The 24,854-nt window shown below is 44.5% G+C and overlaps 1 protein-coding gene across 1 annotated transcript in view; it reads left to right on the top strand.

Annotated features, from left to right (window-relative positions):
• LOC142788271 (orexin receptor type 2-like) overlaps window positions 1-22,110 on the top strand; it is a 96,245-nt gene extending 74,135 nt beyond the window's left edge. Inside the window, exons 2-6 of the mRNA XM_075884878.1 lie at window positions 8,948-9,431; window positions 11,505-11,697; window positions 13,035-13,329; window positions 20,105-20,217; window positions 21,544-22,110. Coding sequence (XP_075740993.1) covers window positions 9,036-9,431; window positions 11,505-11,697; window positions 13,035-13,329; window positions 20,105-20,217; window positions 21,544-21,650 — 1,104 coding nt within the window. The 5' untranslated portion in view covers window positions 8,948-9,035 and the 3' untranslated portion in view covers window positions 21,651-22,110. The remainder of the gene's footprint in view (window positions 1-8,947; window positions 9,432-11,504; window positions 11,698-13,034; window positions 13,330-20,104; window positions 20,218-21,543) is intronic.
• The last annotated feature ends 2,744 nt before the right edge of the window (window positions 22,111-24,854 follow it).

Raw genomic sequence — 24,854 nt, 5'->3', positions numbered from 1 at the left:
CATTATTCTGAAAGACGATACGTCGCCACACGAGTAAATGTTCGCCTAGAAGACTGCAAGTATACAGTGTCGACACAAAATAATGGCGAATATCCGAGGCACAACCAAGATTGCTTTTCCTCTGTGATTCCCCGCAGTGAAAGTGCACGAACATCTCTTTTCTATTTCCTGCTTACTATCTCGCTTGCGTGAAGCATGGAAAGGTGGGGCAGCCTCTCTTGTAACAGCAGACATCGCAAGCAAATCATTTTGGCGGATTCATCTTTCGGAGTCGTTGTTCAGCTCTCAGTGGGCACGAGGAGAATGACTCTCCGTAGGGCGCATACCGAAAAATAACACGAGCGCATAGTCTACACATCATTTTATGCCCTCGACGCGTACTGATGACCAGCGAGGTGGCTTTCTTGTTACTTACAAGACCACTGTTATCGCCTTTCATATCACATTCCGAATGGTGGATGGCTGATTGTTTGGTTGTTTTCTTGTTTTTTTTTGTTTTTCGCAGTGCAAAACTCATGATAAGAAATCAGTCAGACTTTGTGCAGTACTATGAGAGAAATGACGTATAGTTTTATACGTTGCTTTATTTCGATTTTACAACTGAAAGTTTTGATAAAGAACTTGGAGAAATTAAAGCTTGTTTAACAGGCCACAGCAGCAGATCAGTGATTTCGCTGCTCGGCAGCAGAACCGAAAGACACGGGTTTGATCCTTGCCACGGTGATCACATGTCGGTTGAGACAAAACGCTAAATACCAATAACCGCGTACTGCTGCGGATGTCAGCGCGCGTTAACGAACACCAGGTGGTCGACATTTCCGGACCCTCTTACTATGGTGTTGAGCCTTCAAGATGGCGTCACCACCCACCTGCTCTTTTTGCGTGTTTTTTCCTTACCAGTCATCATCACGTGGCAGCTGTGGTGTTCTTGGAGTTACGAAAGAATAATTTTCTATCATGAAATGAATTGTTTTTCTCTTCAGCCCCAGTCTCTTCAACAAATCGAACTCCAGGTGCAGGTAAATGTGCTTCCTAATCAATGTATCTTTATATTGCCGATTTAAAAAAAAAAAACACTGGCTTACAGGACGCATCTAGAGTTCCAAGAAAGTACGAACGTGTTATATAAAGACGAGATAAAAAAAGCATGACATGGTCGAGTATATTCCGCCCCAGGGAAGACATCCGCGAAAACTTTAGAGAGTTGTTTACAAAAGCTCAATATTTTTATCGCAACCTTTAAAGTTTTTTCTTCTCCTGACGCTGGGTAGAGTTTCGTCGTGTCGCTCAACCAGGAGCATCGTGTTTGCGCAAGGAACTGCCGACATTGACAAATCGGAGTACGGCACCAGTACTCCGCTCAGGTAAACACCCACCTGCGAAAAACGCAGGCAAACAAGTCTTGTTTTCCACAGTACATTACGGTACACTGTTTACACAGAACATGTGTACGAATACGTCTTCTTGGGCGGAGATTTCCGGAGCGACTACGCACATACTTTCAGAAGGGAGCAAAAAAAGATAGATAGATAGATAGATAGATAGATAGATAGATAGATAGATAGAAAGATAGATAGATAGAAGGATAGATAGATAGATAGATAGACAAAAAAAGAAAGAAAGGAATAAAGGTCACTGCAATAGAGCATTTTGGCAATGACATCAAAATTATTTACGAAGCTGGCACTGCGCGAGTGAACGGGGCCGTCATACATTCAAAACCAAAAGTGTGATGTAATAGTGTTACAACACATTTCTTTCATGTTTCCTGTTTCATATGGTGTGTCTTTCCTGCTTCGCAATATTTTTTTGTGGCGTACCATTCAATCAAAATTTCCACAATTGCATGTCCACTGTAATCACGCTTTATTGCCGATTTCTCGAGTAATACATGCTGTGCAGGTAATAAAAAGAAACGGTTTTATATCATATCGATTGAGCAGAACACTGTGTAGTGCAAATATGATCATACAATGTAAACCACAATGTTTCGTGAAAGAGGTGTGGCATGTTTTTTTTTAAATAACTAATGAGTGTTAGTACAGTGATCTCAATACATATTGCGTAATATAGATGGTTCTAACGCTTTTTATCATTTTCACAGTAACCACGCTGAAGGCGGCGCTACCACTCTGTCTCAGTCGTACGCATATAAACGCTCTGTTATGCTTTTTTAGTTGTTATACACGATAGTGAATAATGTTTTCTTAAGCATTTTGAGGCGTACACATAGTTTTTTTTTTCACTGAACTTCATTTCCTCGTGTTGTTCAGCGCTGGCGTAATTTGCAGCATGGACATAGATGCAGAAAAGTCTATTTCTCAAGTTGTAAAGAGACCACACAAGCAGATGATGATGGTCACAAAAATCACAGCTAAGTTCATCTGGCATCCGTTCGTCCGCATAATGTTTAACAACTTGGTTGTCTCTAATGTGCACTTTGGTCTAAGCTCACGGCAGTAGATACATTTCACTCCCCAACCACTTGTGGCTGTATTAGCTGGGAAGAGAACCACTGTCCTGAAGCTTAACAGCATGGCTCCTGACCTGCCATAAGCATGCTCCTATTAAGTCGTTGGAGATCATAAGATGGCAAAAAATAATAAATTCACTCATAGTCACTAAAAACTTCTGCAGATGCCCCGCGCCATGGGAATCGATGTTGTGTTAACCATGAGGCGGAAACATGAAAGTGGAGTAATTTTACTGAGCAAAATATAACAAAATCACACTAATGATATACATATGTTGAACAGTGGCATGTTATATATGTAACCAGTTGTTTACAACTTGCGTAACGGTGGCAATCGCAACATGAGTATCATATAACACAACAATCGGTAAGCTGCTATGCAGTGCTCGTGCTTGGCAGGGTGATAGTCCTAGACAGGGCTGCGTAGACTGGCTTCACTGAGTCCCGCTTAGCTACATCTGACGCTAACTCGATGTCACAACTCTATCAGGGGAGTACATATGCAATGTCTTTTTAAAATTACGTGAACAGCACTGCAACCCCATTTGGCGATTCACCAACATCATGCCTGCATAGGTTTTTTTTTTTTTTCAAAGAAGTTTCGAGGCCTGGTGTGGCATGCTGACGTAGGATACTTGATCGCGCAGAATACTTGGGTTAGATTGCTGCAGGAACCCTGAATGTTATTCTCTGCATTCGTTTGTTCAGCGCTGCCTATGTTAGCTTTCAAAGGGTGTGCAGTTCACTAAAAGATTCCTCCCGTTTGAAAACTATATTATGCGCTTAAGGTTTACTCGGACTCAGACCCACTATTATATCCATCAATGCGACTCAGACTGACCAAACTTTTCTTTCAACTGGGCTTACTCAGACCTAGACTCACCACTCTATCTGTATTTAAGTTCGAGTGAGTTGCCTCAGGACAAAGTTTATCCATACGTGTTGGTGGTACCCTTCACAATATCTTGATTGAACGTGGGCTTATCTTATACTAACTTTATCTTATCGCTCACTATATTCTCATTTGGATACCTGTCCCGTATTCAGTCCTGTGAATAGTATCAGGTCAGAAACACACTCAGCCGGGCATCCGCTGCATGCCTTATCAGATATTCCATGCGGCTATGTCAAATATGGCCAATATTTACTGAGCGAGAGGTTGTCATCAAGAAAAGAGTGTGGAGGGGGTGGGCACGCAGAGGCGCCTATACCGCATATCACCAGCACTTCACTCGAGTGCATTGAAACATGACAGGCCCTCATTCTCGAGGGCCTCAAAATTGGATGCGGATGCGAAAGTCGATGATGTTATTATTCGCCTGTGCGGAATAGATAAGAAACATTGTATAAGACACCGACGCTGGCGTTTACTCAAGCCGCAAGGTTTATCAGCGCCGTATCGGTTATGTGGGCGGGCTTTTTTTCTTTTATTTTTTTTTCTCGAGTGGTCGGATGGCGTGCTTTCAATGTGTCACCTCACTGCTGAGAGGCGTCAAACTCCGTCTAAATTATGGTGGAAAAGCGGCATCAGCCCCATCAGCCCCATCAAGGAATGGCAACACCCTAAGCCAGGCTCACGGATTGAGGCCGTTAGTGAAAACTATTTTGTTTATTTTTATTTTAAGTCAATTTTAATGGTTGAACCTAATTTAAAAGTTGTGGTTTAGAATCCTAGTGACCTAAAAGGTGGTGTTTTGTCCCTTTTATTAATTCATTTGAATTTAGGGCACAATGACTAAATGAAAAGCTTGAAACCACAGTTGATGTCTCGTATGACTTCCATGTCCTAGCTCTCTGTTCAATTGCAGTGATTGTGTTCAATAAGCTTAGAGTAGTTTTGAAGCAAAGAAAGGACAGACAGACAGACAGACAGACACACAGACACACAGATAGATAGATAGATAGATAGATAGATAGATAGATAGATAGATAGATAACAAAATAAAACGAAAGAAATTGAATGGAGTCAAAAGACGGCAAGGTTTGTGCAGGACCCTGCAACCCGCCACCGTTCCCCCCTGGCGCCTAATGAAGCACTACAAAAACCCGGGTAATGTCTTCATCTACGCATCTAAGATTTATCCCCGCGTACACTTTTAAGCCCTCAGGGTTGATCAAATGCCTCTGACATGAGCTTAGTGATTAATCGTCTTGTCAAGAGCGGCCACTCTAGTGACTGCACGACATCGTTCGCCCAGAAAACGAGCGAACTCTAACGGAGGTTTTAAGGTGGCCTATGAATCATGCAGCGAAGCCTCCGTGATGATTTATGCAGAGCAGTTTACGCAAGGCTTCACTGCGTCTCCACTTTAGAGCTAAACTATGCGTCAAACCTTGGTGGAAAAAAAAAAACATTGCGTCGGACGAACCTACGGGCAGACATGAAGACGCCTCACTTTGGTTCCACGGTGGCATGGAGGCCTTAGTCTAGATATTTTTGTAGTTGTAGGGCTACTCTACACATTAGGTCAAGTGAAATATTTGCAGGGCGTTCCAAAAATTTAGGGCGTTTCGCTTCCGGTTTCATCGTTATAGTTACCTTGACTCTCTATATGAACAGATAGATTGATATGCGAGGTTTAACATCCCAAAACCACCATATGATTATGAGAGACGCCGTAGTGGAGGGCTCCGGAAATTTTGATCACCTGGAGTTTTTTAAGATGCACCCATATCTGTGCACACGGGCCTACAACATTTCCTACTCCATCGGAAATGCAGCCGCCGCAGCCGGGATTCAATCCCACGACCTTCCGATCAGCAGCCTAGTACCTTATATAGCCACTAGAGCACCGTGGCGGAGCTCTATATGAACAGGGGGGTGGTGGTATACATTTATTAAAACATGGAGGTTGCGAGGAGAACCAGCTCTTGTAGAGTGAGCTTTTCGCCGTACGTATATCACGGTATTAACGGGGTGACGCTAAAGATAATGTTTCACGAAAATTCTAGTGTTGACATCAGCGTCGTAGGCTGCGAGCGAAAAAACAACGTTGATCGTGAGAAAACAAAGTCAGATAGTAGCTGATAATGAAATGAAATACCTTTGAACAGAGTGAAACTCACGACTTTTGCGGGGCAAGCTGGTGTTCTAATACAGACGGACTCCCATGCATGAAACTGTTTAGGATGAATGCCCTATATACGATATCATGTTGCGCAAGGAAAGTGATAATGCGTGTAATTTGGCATGACAGCTGCATAGAATCTCGCAAGGTAGCAATACACGTACATTGCACAAAATGTCATTGGTTTAGAGGCCTACCTACTGTTGAGCTTACAGAAATAAATTGTAATTGTCCGCACCAACAGTATTTATGAATAGACTGCTGCGCAGGTGTGGACGTTGGCTTACGGATGCCTGTTTTATGTACGTCATCAATTCTCAATATGAGCAATAATTTCGTGGTGAGAACTCGGCGATTTCATTTATAGTTGGCATTCTCAGATTGTTTGAAGGAGGCTACATTGGGCACTTAGACGTTCTTTTTTTATTCAGAACAGTAAAGCTAGGCCGGGAAGTGAGGCCAAGCTTGCAATTTAGTGAGAGAGAGAACACAAAGAGAAAAGCAAGGAGGTTAACCAGGGCTGAGCCCCGGTAGGCTACCCTGCACTAGGGAAGGGGAGAGGGGGAAGGAAAGCTATAGAGGAGAAGAGAAAAGGTCACTGAAGTTTCCACTTTCGGCGCTTTTCTCGAGTTGTCTGTGGCATACCCATGTAGAAGGTTTCAGGAGGAACTGTTGCGCGCAAGCTCGGCGCCACGGCTGCGACGGGGTGAACGACGTCACTCACAAGGCAGCCAATAGCGTACTTCCTTGCGTACGACATTGCGAACAATGTAACTGATAACGCAGCCAATGGAGACCGCTCTTGACAACGCTGCCGGACGGATTTTCGTTTCTCTTAGCTATGTGTAGTCTTCGCCGTAAACATAAAAATCACGACCGTGATATCGGTTCGAAATGCTTTAACGTGGAGGCTAACTACCAAAGCTGTCGGATTAATAAATGCACATAACGGTGATTTTTCAAGAGCAACAATCGGATTAATACAACGTCCATCCCCTCAACCGCAGACGACCCTATAATGCTTCCGGCGCTGCTACAGCGGTGACTACGGTCTACGACGCTGATGTGGAGGGCCGTGCTTGTTCGCGCTTCCCTAACCACGCCTATTTTGGCCTTGGCACCATATACAAGCTATTGGAAACTTTAACTGTTGCGCTGTTTAGGCTTAGCAGAACACAAAAATTCTTCGCACAAAAACTTGGACACTTGAGCTTTGCCTTCAAGAGTAGAACTCCATTGCGTAATCGGGCTCTTTGCGAATTGCCATCGAAACTGCTATACGAGCTTCTGTTTCCGGTGCATGCCTAAACCGTGTGCAAAAAAAACTAAAAAAAAAACGAATGACTGTGAGTGTCACATTGGTTGTTTGAAACTATCCTAGAATGCCTACTGCAAGTAGAGTTGTCAAAAAGCCCGTTATGTCATAGCTCTTCCTTTTTGCGAAACAGGGGAAGGTACACTACACGTCCGTAAGGCAACAAACAAGCCTGGGAAGCTGTTCATTGTGTTTAAGACTTGCAGCTAATGACGATGAAATATGTGTGGTCGCTTTGTATGGATGGGTCTTTAAAACACCCATTTGTTGCGCAATTCGCACGCTTCAACACCTGGCGTGACTCTACGCTTCTTTTACGCAATATTACAAACGTTAAAGCGATTTCTTTCACTACATGACATTCGTATATCACTGTTTTCCGAAGCGGTTTCAAGCAGTGGTGTAGTTCTGTAGTACAGCACGTGCTCGCCTTGTGTACGACCTGTGTTCAACACTCATTCGAAACGAAAGTATTTTTGTTATTTATTTTATCTGAATCTTTTTGCAAATAATTGGTCAACGACCAGATGACTTTCTGCTTACAACCAATGACGCCAACGCCGACACCAGCACCGGGATTTCCGCGAACCAATTCTTTAACGCGACTCGCTGGATACGTGAGCAGTATCTACAGTGTGACGTCGCGAGGTGTGGGTATACGTTGCTACACATAGCATGGACGTGGCCACAGTACGCTGACGCATCACACACAGAAGATACGTGGTAGTACCTTCTGCGTACCACCGACTCGGCACCGTAACGCCGGGTAATCTCACGCGCATTCAAGGCCACGGTGTCCCTAGGGATACCCGCTGGCCTCCTCAAGGCAGTGTAACCGACCTCTGGGTCGGTCCCCTTTTTTTGGGAGAAATAATGTTTTGATCATTATCATCATCATTGGATATGTGCCACAGACGGCACGAATATGCCAACCAGCTCCTAGCGCAGAGTAGTGATGTTTGTTTATTTGATATGTCAAACGCTGTCAGCCTTTGACAGCCCGTTACATGAATGTATATATATATATATATATATATATATATATATATATATATATATATATATATATATATATATATATATATATATATATATATATATATATATATATATATATATATATATATATATATATATATATATATATATATAGGATCTTGACGTGTGTCAACAATTTCTGTTGGATGATTACACTTCTGCAGCAAGCAGCCACTAAGGCATTTGTTTCAACACAACCTTATTAAAATAAGCGTACATTGTACCCATGTAGATATATTCGACGTGCATGGCCTTTGGTCATCTGTGCAGTCTCTCTAATAACCGTCCAGACTTCAATAATTTGGCTAATATGATAAGTAAGTACAGCAAACTTAAACAGAAACACTATGGCTAGTGCTAGCTGGGACAACCAGCAAACACGTGCATCATTTCCTGAGCGAAGCGATCATTTTGTTGCTTGAAGTCTTTGCTCTACACTTTGCGTGCTATTACAGTAAACGAAAACTTTGTGCATCTCTTTTTAGGTAGATGGGGGTGAAGCTTGTGCTCCATGCGAGGTCCGTGAATTTTCAAAACTCCCACTTTGTAAGCTGTTTCACAAGGCTCTATAGCCCCACGTGAAATTGTAAGCTGATAATATACAATGATGTCACTATTGTCGTTGTCTAATATCATTACCTGAACATGGGGATCACACATTCATAACTATGACCGCACTAGTCATCCTTGCAATTACCAAGCCTACGTTAGGCAAAATTAGCAATCAGGTATTCGTGTTTAGCAAGTACTAGCCTATGGCTAGCTACACATATTCTTTGTTTAGTCAATTAAATTATTACCCCACAGGTACGAATGCTTGAGCGTAGCAGGGGCATAATTTTTAGTTTGTACCAGTCTTTTTTTCCTTTCCTGTCAGTGCGCAGTTCCAGAGAAAATAGTCCAACAATTCATCTGGTTGTAGTCTCTAGCATTATTGCATTGTTTCCAAGTTTACCTTGTACTCGTGTTCGTATTTTCTTGTACATTTTGAAGTTTCAGACATTGCGTGAACTCAGGTATCTTCTGGTGTGTGTTTTTTTTTAACTAATGCAGGTCTTGCACTTTTCGGCAATGCGTACCAAGAACGAACGGGCAAAGCGGTAGTGTAACGTCGGTGACGTTCAGCTCAGAAAATTGAGACATGGACGACCTGGATCCAGCCCCTCTGAACGAGACTGCTGGTGGAGTCGGCCTCCAGGTACACGGAAACGGCTCCTCTTGCGTCAATGAACTGTGCGTCTCGGAGGCCGAGTATCTGGACCTTCTGGAAGAGTACATCTTTCCTTCCTCGTACGAGTGGGGCCTCATCGGTCTTCACGTGGCCGTCTTCGTGGTAGGGCTGGTCGGCAACTGTCTGGTGTGCGTCGCCGTCTACCGGAACCAGACCATGCGCACGGTGACGAACTACTTCATCGTGAACCTAGCCGTGGCCGATTTTCTCGTGATCTTGGTCTGCCTACCACCGACGGTGCTCTGGGACGTGACAGAGACGTGGTTCTTCGGGGCTGCTCTCTGCAAGATTGTCCTTTACCTTCAGGTATGGCGAATATACTTTTAAGTTCAGGTATGAGAAAAGTAATAATTGTCGAGCTTTTGCGGCCCAAAAGCATATATGATAATGATGGATGTTGTAGTAGAAAGCTCCGAAAATGTGTACCAGTTGTGTTGTTTTTTTTTTCAACGAACATTAAGATCTGATTCGGAGGGCTTCAAGACTTTAACCCACATTGAAGTGTGGCCGCCATAGCCTGGATTCGAAATCGCGACTTCTGGGCCAGAAGTACAGCACCATAACCGCAAGGTCACTATGACGTATATTGTACGGTGAATCTAATAGCGCTTTTGTTGCTTGATAAATGTGTAAACATGTATTCCGAGAATTTTTACGCTGCTTTCGAGAATTTTGTATACGCGGAAGCCTCAAATACCGAAAGAAACCCTAAATATGGCCGTTGGTCTTGGCAGCGTCGGCGTCCACATGAATGCTGCAAAAGATTATGACCAGATGGTGACGTAACCTTACGACGACCTCACCAAGTCACATGATGACATAATCCAATAACATTGTCGACTGGTCAAAATATGTTCTGCCACTGAGTCAGCGCAAGACTAGTGAGGTTTTAAAGCATCATGAGGTTCTGATTCTGATAAATGTACAATAATGCATTATGTGTGATTACCTTTCGGGTGAGTGCTGAGGAAGATGAATATATCGACCGTGAATAAAAAAAATATGAATTTTGCTCACTAGTCGACTTAGGCAAACAGAAAAGAGACCTTGCGTATTTCTTTCTTTTCTTTTGATTCAGAGTTTACGCGTGTTTCATTTCACTTCTTTCACGTTAAAAAACCATGGTCTGTGCTTTGCACGATCTGCTGCTGCGATCCACGTTTTTTGGAGGCGAAGACTCCGCTCTCAGCTGTTTTCCTGGTGACGCAAGTGTATGCGTAGGACATAAAAGTAACGAGTTTCATGCCAAATAAAACAGCCTGGAGCGCTGCGCCGTCTTTCTTCCTGCTGCTGTAGGCAATTGTGTTATGCCGGGCCCTGATGTTGTGTCATGTATGTCTTGTAACAAATCTTGTTTCGTGCTGTTTAATGCAGGCTATCAAACTTCCCTCTCCTTGCGGGCCACAGTCACAAATGTTAGTCGCACAAGTCATTTATGAAGGAGATTTGGTGTCATGATTCGAAAAAGATATATCGATGCTAATTTCCACAACGACTAAAATGTGAATGTCAATTCTGAAATATGGACCCTTGTTTTGACTGTGATGTTTAAATTCGCAGCAAAAGCACGGAGTGCCTCGCGAAAAAATAAAATACGTGATATCAGAGCAGTCTCTGTAGTTGACCCGAACAAAAAGCTATTAATTTCAATGGGCAAGGAAGTCATGTCAGTACTATTAGCAAAGTCCAAAAATTTTACTCGGAGTCAAGCCGTAGGCCGTATCTGTCCCGGGTGTGCATGTACAAGACATAGGCAAGACATAGACATAGGCCCCTGGTACCAGACATAGGCACCTTGTAGTCAAGTTTTCATGTGTGACTGCAGCGTCGAAACGCAGAGCCTCGTCGCATGGCCGCAAGAAAAATAGACCTTGTTGCGCACGTGTTCACCTATGCACAAGTGTACAGACTATAGTTGAGCTAGAAACGGTAAAGCGTTCGTGCATCTGTTTTCTGCATGCGCCTTGGTGACAGTGTCGGCGAACTTCAGAGTACCCACAGCCAGAAACGCAGCTTGCTCTGGCCAGTGAATGGTGTCTATTGCCAAGTGTCTGCACCAATATTTCGCCTTTAAGTGTTGATTGATTTGTGGGGTTTAACGTCCCAAAACCACCGTATGATTATGAGAGACGCCGTAGTGGAGGGCTCCGGAAATTTCGACCACCTGGGGTTCTTTAACGTGCGCCCAAATCTGAGCACACGGGTCTACAACATTTCCGCCTCCATCAGAAATGCAGCCGCCGCAGCCGGGAATCGAACTCGCGACCTGCGGGTCAGCAGCCGAGTACCTTAGCCACTAGACCACCGCAGCGGGGCCGCCTTGTAGTGTTGCAGAGTGTAACATGCTGTTTAACTGCTTTGCAACTTACTTTCGTGCAGTGCGTGTCGGTGTCTGTATCGGTGCTGACGCTCACCTTCATATCCCTGGACCGGTGGCGCGCCATCTGCCGACCACTCCGCTCTCAAGGATCCACTGGACCACGCGTTGCCATTGGTTGCATCTGGATTGTGTCGTGTCTGGTCATGTTGCCGGAGCTTGTTGTTCTGGACACTCGCCGTGGTCCAGTCGTAGGTTAGTGTACACTGCGTTGCATTAGTGAGGCTTAAACACGTGTGCCACCTGCTGTTTCAAGTGACGTGTACATTTCAGATAAAGTGTGCATAAATGATTAGAAAAATAGAAGCTCGGTGGGATAAAAAAAGAGCACGACCAAGTTAACCGCTCATGAACACTAGCAAAGCCAAGAGTGATTAGGCGTTGGTTAAGAAAACGACCAACAGCCACATCTCTTTCTAGTTTGCAGGTGTGAAATTTACAGACACTGGCTACGCAGTGCTTACAGTGAGGACCGTTATTATGTTCTAATTGCCTGATGAGTGCCAATAAATGCAAGCTATGTCAAGAATTGTAGAGGGATGATATGATTGCATTGGAAACATTTCCTGCGACACAGAGATGAAATGAGTCAACGCCAGAAGACGCCATCGCGGCGTATTTAACGCGATGACGGTAATAACGTTATGGCAGAAGATGTAACCGAAGGTTTGCCTGATTTCAAAACTTTGTCGAAGAGGCCGTTGAAGAAGCATGCAGAGAGAGTCCAGTAATAACCAAGCACCGAGTCAAGCAAGCATGGCTTAGTCCCGGGAAGATCACATTCAGAATTACAGGACCACACGTATTTAGGCTGTGACAGGGTTACAGTCTGCGTGAATAGTGAAAAACTCTGATAGTATGTCGGCTCCCAGCATCTCCTTATCTGTAATCTTTTGTATTTCAATATCGCCACCCTACAGTGCATGGTAACGTAACGGTCTTTTTTTGAAGATGGGGGGGGGGGTGCTGGAAGACAACAAAAGACTCGTCTTCAACATTTATGGGCGCATGGTGTACCTCTGTAGGTTTGATAGTCAGAAAAGGGAGAGTTTGAAGGCGAGTGAAAGAAAGCTTCAAGGATAAGTAACATGCTGGAGATGCTTACCTACACACCCCGGTTACCCATTCTGCCTGTCTAAGAACTGGCTATCCTCACTGTCTTTCCAGTTATTTCTATCTCTCTTCTTTCCACTTTCCTATCTGCCCATAACCTTTTAGCAAAAAAAAGGCCTCAATTTTCTGCCTCGTTTCGTGGGGTTATCACAACAAACCTTTGGGAACAGGGGGTGGGGGTACTAAATATCAGAGCTCATGAGGAGACGTGGTAGAAGTTATATCTAGAGCAAAGCAGCTTCTTTTTTCGTGTAATATATATTTTTTTGCGCAGTAGGTTTCTTGAACTAACGCTAAAACTAAAACAAGTGACTGGAAAAAACCTCCAGCCCTGCAACGGACTGGAATTTGTCACTTACAGCACGATACTGTACCACTTCGTTGTTAACCAATCTTCAATCCTATTCCGCTACACGCAGGTGCTCTGTACCTGACGGACTGCGCCTACACGTGGCCCGCGGGTTACACGTCCGTGTACCAGCTGTGCCTGGTGGTGTTCCTGTACGTAGTGCCATGCCTGCTCATGTCCGCCGCCTACTACCAGATGGCGCGCGTGCTGTGGCGCATGCCCGCACTGCACGAAACCGGCTCGCTCACGGGCACACAGCCACCACCGCAGACGCTGGCACGACGCAAAGCGGCCAAGATGCTCATCGCCGTAGTCAGCCTGTTCGGACTCTGCTATTTGCCCGTGCACACGCTCAATCTGCTCAGGTGGGGTGTCGCGAGGCCTCACTCACCCGCTATTTGACGCACAGTGGTATAGCCACGTATCCGTATTTCTTCAGGGGCGAAGCTCCTTAAGGTGTGGGCTGTGCGTGCCCTGTATGTTGCCACCTCTCGTTTAGTTCTTGCAGAGTTTACTAGGTGGCGGTACCGTCCCCTGTATGTCACGGGAATACACCAAATCTCACGGGAATACACCCGTGCTCACGGGAATACGGGAAATAGCTCACGGGGAATAGCTCACGGGAAATAGCTCACGGGAAATAGCTCACGGGAATACACCCAATCAGGGAGTACAAGGTGATATGGGATGGACACCATTTGAGGGCAGGGAAGCTAGCAGCAAGATAAAATTTGAGAAGCGATTTAGAGAAATGGGGGAAGAGCGTTGGACTAGGAAGGTTTTCAGCTACTTGTATATGAAGAATGTCGATACAAAATGGAGGAAGCGAACCAGGAAGTTGACTGGTAAATACTTAGAAAACAGCAGGTGGCCAAACCAAAAAGAACTATCGGTTAGGAAGAAAGTGAAGGAAACGGAGACTGACATGTGGAGAATGGGCATGATTAAGGAGTCCACACTAGAGTTCTATCGAACTTTTAAGCAGGAAATTGCCAAGGAAAGGATCTATGATAATACTCGGGGTAGTTCTCTACTGTTTGAGGCCAGGACGGGAGTACTGCGAACCAAGACATATCGGGCCAAATACGAAGGGGTAGACACAGTATGCAGTGCGTGTGGAGAGGAAGAAGAAACTGCCGAACACTTGATAATGTTCTGTAAAGGGCTTCACCCTATAGTTCAGGATGATGGCGCAGAGTTTTTCAAAGCACTGGGGTTTAGGGACCGGGAGGGCAAAATAAACTTTAAGCGGGTAGACTTAACTAGAAAGAGGTTATTTGATTGGTGGCTAAAGTCAAGGCACGAGTGAAAACTAAACTCTTCACTGCAAAGTACGAATCCTCAAACTCACTTTTTAAGGAAAAAAATAAACATAGTTTTTGGTTCATTAGGTATAACGGCTTGGTGGCGCTAGCCACCGCCCGATCTAAAGAGTACAGCCATATCCATCCATGCATCCATCCATGTAGCCATCTCTTGTTTAGTTCTTGCAGCGTTCACTAGACGGCGGTACTTCTAGTTGATGATGAAAGATGCGAGATGTTATAAAATAGGAATGATATCACATATGACGCGTATCATTGGTAGAAGGCAATTGTTCGCTTTATTGCGGCGACGTAGGCTAGGGGAGCGTTGTAATAAAATCGAGTGGGCGAAATGTACAGAAGATTCATGGTTTACCAGGTTACCTCCGGAGCTTCGCCCACTCATTATCACTGACTTCGTGGATATGGCAGCACTTTTTTTTTCTTGAACGCACGAGCGTCAACCACAGAGTCTTTGAGCGCCTCTCCCGAGCGTCCTGGTGTCCGGTCACCAAAACAACGCAAGAGAAGACAGCTGCAGAGGACTGTTCATGGCAGGCATACACGTATTCTTGTTTCAATTTGCCTCTGTGCTCCGTTAAACGCCGCATATCGACGAGGTGGTCGACGCCCGCGCGTCCGCGTTAGAAAAAAGGGCGACTGCACATTACTCATGTCTAAAATTATGAAGTGGAGCGCTCAGATGAGTGCGAGCGACATTTACAGTTCGAAATCAGCCACGTGTGAGCATGCGTGGCCCCATTGTGGTGTCAGCCTTGCTATTTATTTCCTTGTCTACCACCACGGCCGCGATGATTGCTTTGCTTTGACAACCACCACGCTGATTTATAGTGGCTCAGCTACTCGGCTGCTTACCCCCTGGTCATGGGACTGAATCCCAACCCCGGCAGCCACAGTTTCGACGCAGCTGAACATGTTTGAGGCTGGTGTCTTAGATTTAGGTGCACGGTAAAGAACCCCAGGTGGTCAAAATTTCCGCAGCCCTCCACTAGGGCGTCCCTCATAATGATATGGTGGTTTTGGGATGCTAAACCTCAACAATCATTATTACTTGTTTCGACTGTCGGAAGCGCTGTCAAACATATATATCCGAAGCCACAGAAAAAATATTCATCAGGTAAGCAAATAAAAATCTGTTGCTGGGAAAATGATACACAAAAGGAGTATAAGCATGCAGCGCAATTTGCATCGGGTGCTCGAGAACGGCTCGCTTAATTTCCTTTGCTTGTTTTGTTGTTTTCTTTTTTGACGTAAACTTTTGGCAGCAACTTCAACGGTCAAATCGGCTGCTGAATCAACGGTGATAAACAAGCATAAAGAAGGCAAGACAGAGGCGTCATCGGCTACGCACATGTTCAAATGTGCTTTATGTGTGGGGGAAGAAGTCGCTAGTGCGGTTCCGAGTGCGATTCTCGGTCATTGAAGACATAAGTGTTGACCAATGTTTGCCCTTTAGGGTATGCAGTGCTCAACAATTGAAACGCGAAAGCTCGGAGTGTGTGGCTGCTTGCGTTGAGAGTGTGAGCATTCGTAACACATGGTGACTGCACCAGCTAGATAACCGTTCAGTCTATGATTTTTGATGGCACCAACAGAGTGCTTCTTGCCATGATTTTAAGCGTACGTATACTCTCTAGCAGCTAAAAAACATGTGTAGTGAACGTGTGTTCGTGTTCCCATTCGCGCTTTACGCGAAGCGGCAGCGATGTCTGCAGTCCCGATTTGTCTCGTTGCGTTTTATTCTTCGCAGTGACGTCATGCCCAGTTTAACATTAAATATTAAAGAGACGAGAAGAGAGCAGAGTGGATTAGGGAACAAACGGCGGTTAAGGATATCATAGCTGAAATTAAGAAGAGAAAATGTACACGGGCCGGGCATGTAGCGCGTAGACAGGATAACCGCTGGTCATTAAGGGTAACTAACTGGATTCCCAGAGAAGGGAAGCGGGTTAGGGGAAGACAGAAGGTTAGGTGGGCAGATGAGATTAAGAAGTTTGCGGGTATAAATTGGCAGCAGCAAGCACAGGACCGGGTTAACTGGCGAAACATGGGAGAGGCCTTTGTCTTGCAGTGTACGTAGTCAGGCTCATGATGATGATGATGATGGTTCGTTGTTTGCTTCTAATATCTCCTATCTGCCCCTGTCTCTCAGTTAATTACTATTCCTGAGCACCACTGGTAGACCTGCGTGGTTCCATCTTGCGGCTAAGTGCCCGCAAGCTGCTTTGTCAATGGCATAATCCCTTGGATGGGCCCCTCAGATTTTACGCCACGCATGCCACTGTTCATTCTTGGAGGCTATGTTTGACAATTCTTCGTGAGCAGATAAGGACGCCTCAATGGCGATGCTCGCTTCTGACTGGTTCTTATTTTGCCACTTGCCACAAAAAATGTTCCGCAAGCATTCGCCCGTTGCTGCAGCTCTTTCTGATTTCGGCCGCTTGCAACAGCGTTGCTTGCAGTTGTTGTTATGCTCGGGAGTCCAAACCAAACTTCATTGGTTCTTCAAGATATTCAAGCTGGTATCGTGTGACGCAGACTGGCTGATGAAGCCTGGTGGTTTTGGGATGTCATATCCTACATATGAATCAATGGCTGATGCAGCCAGCGTGAAAATCTGTGAGTGAGCCAGGCTGATGCAATCAACGGCCGCTCTTGCGATGCGTCTTACGCAACGTACGCCAAGCTCCCTCAGCGAGGGTCCTATTCTAGCCAACGATCAACGGTGGTTCCTAACTGGAGGCTTCGAATTATACCGACTGATGCAAGGGTTCCCCATCAGGGCATACAAAAGAACCAAGCGGTGTGAAGTGAGACAGAGCAACCGAAGAAATCCCGGTTCATCGTCACAGCTCAGTGCGAGCTCCTTAAGCTGTCGGCCTCAGTGCAAAATATGTAGCACCTCTGTTTATACTGCACATAAATGGTGCCTTAACTTGCCGTCGCTTTGTCCACTCCGTCTATCATCTGTGCGCAGATGCAGCCGCTAGCCGAGACACGCGATACAGAACACCTTACGCGGCGTGTGGCATGTGTTTTTCCCACATATGAGTATATACCGCGAAGGCCCAACCACACGCACGCAATTTCCGAGTGATAGTGACGAGCAACAGTCGCGGCGACATCTGTCACCACGTCGCTTGTCACGTCATGGGCTTTTGGAAAACTAGAAAAAAGTAACCTGACTCCCGGAAGCGAGCGTGACAATTTCCGGCCACAAGACAGCAGCCTAGATCCTCGATTCGGTTGCGATTTGTTCTCGATGCTTGTTCTTCATGCCTACTCTAAGGACAGTAAGGTATAGTCTGCCTTCTCTACAGCCATATCTCACACCGAGAGTGAGTCAGTGGACGTATTTGTGGCCGATCTTGTTATCGACGTTTTTTTTCCCTCTTTTGGTAGCAGCTTGATGAAATGATGGTAGCTGGCTGCAACGTCAACTTTGGCATGCAAAGTGTGTCGTAGCGTACGCTTCTGGGCACCCCATGCGGTCAAATCTCCTTTTACTGTCACGGATACATGTAATTTTTCGGCAGAAGAAAACCGCTAAAATCTTTTACAGAATTCCTTAACTAAGTCACTCAACACAGCAACATGTCGCCATGGATCAACTTTTTAACATTATTTCCGCAATTTATCGGCGTGCCATCAATAGTTTTGAATCAAGCAAGAACGTCAATTTGTTCCAACAGGCCCCGCCGCGGTGGTCTAGTAGCTAAGGTATTCGGCTGCTGACCCGCAGGTCGCGGGTTCGATTCCCGGCTGCGGCGGCTACATTTCAGATGGAGGCGGAAATGCTGTAGGCCCGTGTGCTCAGATTTGGGCGCACGTTAAAGAACCCCAGGTGGTCGAAATTTCCGGAGCCCTCCACTACGGCGTCTCTCATAATCATATGGTGGTTTTGGGACGTTAAACCCCACAAATCAATCAATCAATCAATTTGTTCCAACATGGGGTGCCTCTCATCGGAACGTGACAGTGCGACGGAGCCCGTTTTTCACTGTCGCTTGTCGCCGTGACTCGAGAATCGCTTCCATGTGGTTGGGCCTACATAGACTGCGCTTACGTGCTATACCACGTGAATCAGCTGCAGCAGGCTGGCATGCGTAACCAAGTATTGCAGCGCTCAACCGGCGGCCCTGAGAAACACAGACTGAACGGCTGTTTACTGGATGTAGTCACCATGCGTACCTAACACTCTCGCGCTCACCATACCACACACTGACCACTGGCCGACACGTAGATGAGTTATCACGTTTTAGTCGCCGAGCATGGCACATTACCTGTAGTTGTAAGCAGTAGTTGTTGCAGACACATTGAGTGTACGTATATAAATAAAACGTCTGGAGTTATACGATAGATGTTACAAGCAATATAAAAGAACGAGTCATCGCATCTTCTGCGTAAAACCACGTAGATGACTACTGGGATACGTTTCGATGGGCCTATTGATGAAGCAAAATTTGCTTCTTTTCGTTCCGACAAAAAAATGAAGGGGAAATATTTGGGCACGAAAACATTTCCTCACTATTTGCGTGACCCGTTTTCTAAAGAAGGATCTCACCAACAAGACACATTTATTGCTTTAAGTGCATACTACAGTGAAAGTATGAATCAGTTTAGATAAATAAACTTTACTCTGAATTCTGCAATGTTGCTAATGTGATCACTATAGACATGCTGATAAAGGAGCAAATTACGCTCAAAATTTCAATTTTGATTGATATGTGGGGTTTAACGTCCGAAAACCCCCACATAATTATGAGAGACGCCATAGTGAAGGGCTCGAAAAATTTAGACCGCCTGGGGTTTTTTAACGTGCACCCAAATCTGAGCACACGGGCGTATACAGCATTTTCGCCTCCATCGAAAATGCAGCCGCAACAGCCGGGATTCGATCCCGCGACAGCCACTAGACCACCGCGGCGAGAACAAGGTTTCATTTTTTTTAAATGTCTCACAGAATCTTCTCACTTGACGTCACGGCTTCCAAAGTAAGCTCACGCTTTTTTGGTGACTTCGTCTGAACAACATTCATTGAAGTTTAGCCTGTTAATTCTCTTGCCCTTTAAGAGAACAGTGTACGTATTAGTTACCAATAATGAACTAAGCACAGTCTAGTAGCCACTATAAATATTTATATTGTCACGGCGTTTAGTGTTTAAAATTGAAAGTGATGTACCCACTAGGAATATTCTGCGTGTTTGTTTTCCGCTTAGTGAGAGTATTCCCGCCGCCGCAATCACGTTGATAGTGAAGTGACCAAGAGCAATTGACTAATACGAGAAAAATTTTGTTTCTGTTCACAACCCCTTTATTAGCCTCCTGCCTCTTCAAAGTAAAATGAATAAAACTGGGGCTACCTGGTAACAGCCTTTATGAAGTCCTGGTGCTATTAAATGCTCGTCCAAGCTGTAATGGCACCAGGGCTTCATAAAGCATTCATTGTATGAACTGAGGCAAGTTCGGTGGTTTAGTAAGAGTTGACGAACTAAACGAACCGAGGCATGAAAAGCTCAAACAACCAAAGCTGAAGTAAATAAGACCAGCGGCGAACATCAAACTAAGTTTGTTAGCAAGGAAAGAGAATAAATTCAACTTCAAGCACAGCAATCGGACATCATTGTGTCGGCATTCTCTGTTTTTTTTAGCTGCCTTTCATGACACGGTTTCTCGATGCTGGAAATTGTACGGCGTTTGAGTAAACATTCACAAGCACCCTTGAAGTGGCATTCATCCAACGTAAAATTGCCATTCCAATGGAGGTATGTGGTTGAGCGATGATTTAAGAGGGCTTGCTCGTTTTCAAACGCAGGTACACGACAGATCTTCCCCAGACGCCGCTCATGAGCGTCGCCTCCCTACTCTCCCACTGGCTCTGCTACTTCAACTCGGCAATCAACCCGATCGTCTACAATTTCATGAGTGGTGAGTGAGGCAAACGTTTTTGTTCTGTTTTCGACAATAATATGTCCACCATTTGTGGAAGTTCACGTATGCCCTCATCGACAATTGAGCAAATGGCCTTCATTTTACGTCACATGCTTACAATGTCATAGGATGGCTGTGCACACCAATACATAGCAACAAATGCTGTGAAAAAAAACATTGAATTGAGAACTTCAAAATGAAACTTGAAAAACTTCAAAATAAAACTTCAAAATGAAAGTCGAAAATGAAACTTGAATGAAAACTTCAGTCAAAGTAAAATATTTTATAAGTGTTGTCTGGCTCCGCTGCGCGAGGAGCGTTAATAGTGCGCACCACGGCAACAAAAAATATAGCTTTTAGGATTCGTAAAGGTGATGTGAGTGTACCTGTAGTTATGTCGTGCGTGAAGTGCTATATATAACCGCGATAATAGACTACTTCGGTCTATTCTTTAAGCTATTGCTAACACTTATTGTGGAAGTAGTAATAGAGCACACATTCGAAACAGCTCACTTAACATAACGTGGCTTTGTAAAAGTTGAGCTAACTGGTCTGACATACTCTTAGAACGAAGAGTGTTTGTTACTCCCTTTTTTTGGAGTTCTGATCTGGCACGATTTAAGTAGTTGTTAAAGACACGTAAACTCTTTCGAGTCCCCATGTTGTACGAGTAGAGCTCGGTTGTTTTTAAAGAGATTTCATGCGTCTCGTTACAAGAAGTTCATGGCTGATTAGTGCTTAGGGTGCTCATCTTTTGGACTAAAGTGGTTCGAACGCGGCCGTGGTGGCTGCACGTTGATAGAGGCATGATGGTAGAAGCCCGTATACTTCACGAGGTAAATGCAGGTTGAAGAACACCAGATATACGAAATTTGCGGTGTCCTCCTCTACGACATCTCTCATAATTGCTTCGTGGTCTGTTGACATAAATAGTGTTTAGCAACTCTTAAAGGGCCAGTCAACAGTCTCCGAAACGCGCAGGAAAAGCTCGCGCATTTTTCCTGCGGGTGACCGATCTCCTTATACGCGCAGTGACGTAAACTCGGCGACTGGTGACGTGACGCAGCACGCAGTTCGTCGGTTGGTCTAAACAAGGTCTCAACAAACAGCAATGAGGTCAACGTCAACGATCAGCGAGCTGACGTCACTGCGCGTATAAAAAGGTTGGTTACGCGCCGTTAAAATGTGCGAGCTTTTCCAGTGCGTTTCGGAGCCTGTGGATTGGCCCTTTAAAAAATAGTCATATACATTTTTTTTTGCTTAGGGTTTGTAAGCAACACTCTTTTCTGATTTTCTCGTTTTCTTTCCCTTTCCGCTCAACAGGCAAATTCCGCAAGGAGTACAACAAATCATTTCGCTGGCTGCTCAAGCGGGTTCTGCTGTGTGGTATCGGCCGGCGAAAGTCGAGTGCCGATGCGTCCGAGCTATAGCATACAGCTGGCCGGCTTCGAGTGAGTTCGAGGCTAGCCAAGATCAACCAGAGTACGCGACAGCGTTCGACCCGACAGAGCTCCTGCAAAAGCACCTCCGCCTGTACCGTCTGTGAACTCTAATTGAAGGCACCTTGTGCTGACTGGAATAGACTGAAAAAATGGGGTGGGGGAGGACCATTTTGCGCCAACGTGTTTTATACCCGGTGCACGTTGGACTTGTGACTTTGAGGACGTCAAGTACTTTGTGTGTGACAATGTGACCAGAGATGTGCTTCTGTCTTTCCCTCTCTTCCTTTCTTGTTATTGTGACTGACCAAACAGCTGTTCTTCTGTGCCCAAGTGTTGGCACACACTGCTGAGATGTGAAGTGTTGGTGTATATGACTGAACCTTGTATTTCACCGTTTACCGTACGTGAATACTATAAGCGTCAATATCAACCTAGAGCTCCTATGAAGTGTGGGAGAAAGTGAAGCGTCGGAGTTAGTGTGTGTGCGTGCATGTCATTTGAGTACACTCTGGTCTGTGTGAGCTGTGGGCGTATCGTCGTATCCGCCGAGTACATAGCGATATCAAGGCACATAACGTCCTCATAACGGTTATTCGCGTTGGAGCCGCCAAAACACCTGCTCTCGCTGCCTTTCCCAGCCTTCACAGCTAAAGAAGGCAGCCTTGATTACGATGCTTCCTTTTTCTCGAACCTATTTTATTAGCTCTCACTGTTTTTCCGAAAATTACTGTAAATATGAACAGTACATGTTGAAGAAAAGAGAGGATAAAAAATGTCTCTGACTTCTGAGTATATTTACTTTGTCTCAATCAACATCGTGTGACAGATCTGCTGTTCATTTGTTCATAGTGAAACGTAAAATTAGTGAGAGCTTTGACGATGTAATACACCCCCCCCCCAATTTGGGTTTAAATGTGTACCATTAGCTTGAATCAAAGAAATTTCATAACTGTCAGTTTTACTCTACAGACAAGCTAATTTGCAGTGATTTTTTTAAATTCCCATTCGGGGTGGCATCCTTACAAAGATTCAATAAAACTTATATTTAGTGACAGCCATTTCTCAGAATACTTTAAAAGACATTTGGCATGATGTTTGAAAATAATCAGACCGAATTCATGTGTAATTTCGCATAGGTGCTTTTCACACACTGAAATCGTTGTTACGCTCCCCAGTGCATATTCAGTGAATGACATACCCCGGCCATGGAGGTGCCCTATCAACGGCACGTGAAAAACAGGGTGATACATAGCCCACAAAATGTATTTATTGACTGCAGTTTAAACAAAACTTACTCTTAAAAATGGCTTCTAAAGATATCGATGCCAAATACCACAAAATATGGAGGATTTAAAGCCATTTAATTGTGTTGATTAGCTAAAAATAGGTAAATCCTACCCTTTGATGCACCACACCAAAAATCTTGCTCAGATTTAATGATTCAGGAGCTAACAGAGTTGCGTGTTTACGAAAGCACGTTTTTGGGCTAGTTCTTCAAGAATAAGGGTTGGTTTTAACATATTGTCGATTTCTTGTCGATTTCTTTTGTGCCATACGAGACATTTGTGTGCTACTGTTCCCGTCAGAAACATTTTTGTTTGTCACGTCGCTACGACGCTCTTTAACGACGGTCGAATTGCGAACGCCTCGGCAAAATGTAATCATCCTTGCATATCTTGACTGAACTCTCACAAACCGCATACCAATGTTCACGGCAAGGACTGTTATGTGCGCAGTGCCAATAAGTGTCTATATTGTACTCTTCATTCATTTTAGAGCACTAATAAACATCGCTCATTGTGATAACATTCTATGACGGCAGCACACTATTTCTATCGTGTGTGCGTTCAATCCCCTATCCCCATCTTGACCTATCCCTGGAAAAAATGTTACGCTAAAATATTTCATATAGAAAGGCATTATAGTATGAGAGACGACTGCTAAATCTTTATGCATTCCAACTCTGTGACTGCTTTTAACTCATATTGCAACGTAGCAACGACTGCTTAAGGAAAATGTTTTTCTGCTTCTTTAGAATTCGATGTTTTTGCCCGAAACATTTTCCTTCAAGTCATAACACATATGTTGGCCGCTGGAAAAATAGCGGAGTTTCAAACAGGGTCACATATTGTGCATCACTTGTTGTTCCCCCAGCATGAACCCTGGACTTATGGAGTAAGTGTCCTTCCATCGTAACCCGACAGCTTATCGGAGGCTTTCATAAAGGAATGAAAGAACTCGTAAGGCGAAATCTTATCTATGTATCTGACGTCAGTAATTTCTTGGGGCAGCTCTGCTATTTACATTTATCAAGCATGCTGAAGGCCCTAACAAATGGAGTAAATGTAAAGTAAAAGCAAAACATGTATGTCAGCTTTGCGAACCTAAAATTTTATCAGGCGACAAAGGAGCAGTGACACCATTGCTTATGGCAGTTAGAGCGGTAGTATGAACTGTGACTCCTATAAGCACACATATCATTTCTGTGTGTGTGTATTAGCTTACCGAAGCAACAAGTGAAGTGCACAAACAGGTGTAATCAGTTATCACTTTCATAAAGCTTTATCAATAACACACCTGTATTGTTTAGTGTACTGTTAAAAGAGTGCGCTATAAACATCAGCACGAGGAGTTTGGTGAGGTTAGATCAACACTGAACAGTTGCGTCAAGATTGAATTAGAGCACAAGCCGGAAATCTCAGTCTCACTTTTTCTACTTGTTGTTCAGATGACGTTTTCAAGTGTGCCTGATGACATTCAGTTACTGTGCCTGTTTGATATCATTTGGGCGAAGTATAATAAAATTTGAACGTACGTAATCTGTGACACAAGTGGCGAAGTTGTTGAGAGTATTTTACTTGTCTATAAAATGTATAGCAAATACATCTTAGTATACTAAATAATTTTCTAGAATCTTGCAACCTGCAGTGCTGTATGGCAACATTCGTAACCCTGGTTACTTATTGATATTTAACAACTGAAGGGAGCAAAAGAAAAAAAAATACGGCGTTAGAGAAGTGTGGTCTGTAGTGACATTGTTGCATGTTGCTGACGTCATGAATTGTTCTGGCGTCACAGAGCGCCTGAATCAAGTACGATGTGTGTGTAACAAAAATGTGAGATCCACATAAAACGCCTTTTTGGGACGTCTCCTTTGAGTTATTCTCACAATTATTGTTATCCGTTTTTTCG

The sequence above is a fragment of the Rhipicephalus microplus genome, unplaced genomic scaffold (genome assembly GCF_043290135.1).
Source record: "Rhipicephalus microplus isolate Deutch F79 unplaced genomic scaffold, USDA_Rmic scaffold_50, whole genome shotgun sequence".
NCBI classification, from domain to species: Eukaryota; Metazoa; Arthropoda; class Arachnida; order Ixodida; family Ixodidae; genus Rhipicephalus; species Rhipicephalus microplus.
The sequence above is the reverse complement of the archived record's forward strand: the minus strand, read 5'-3'. Positions and strand labels throughout refer to the sequence as shown.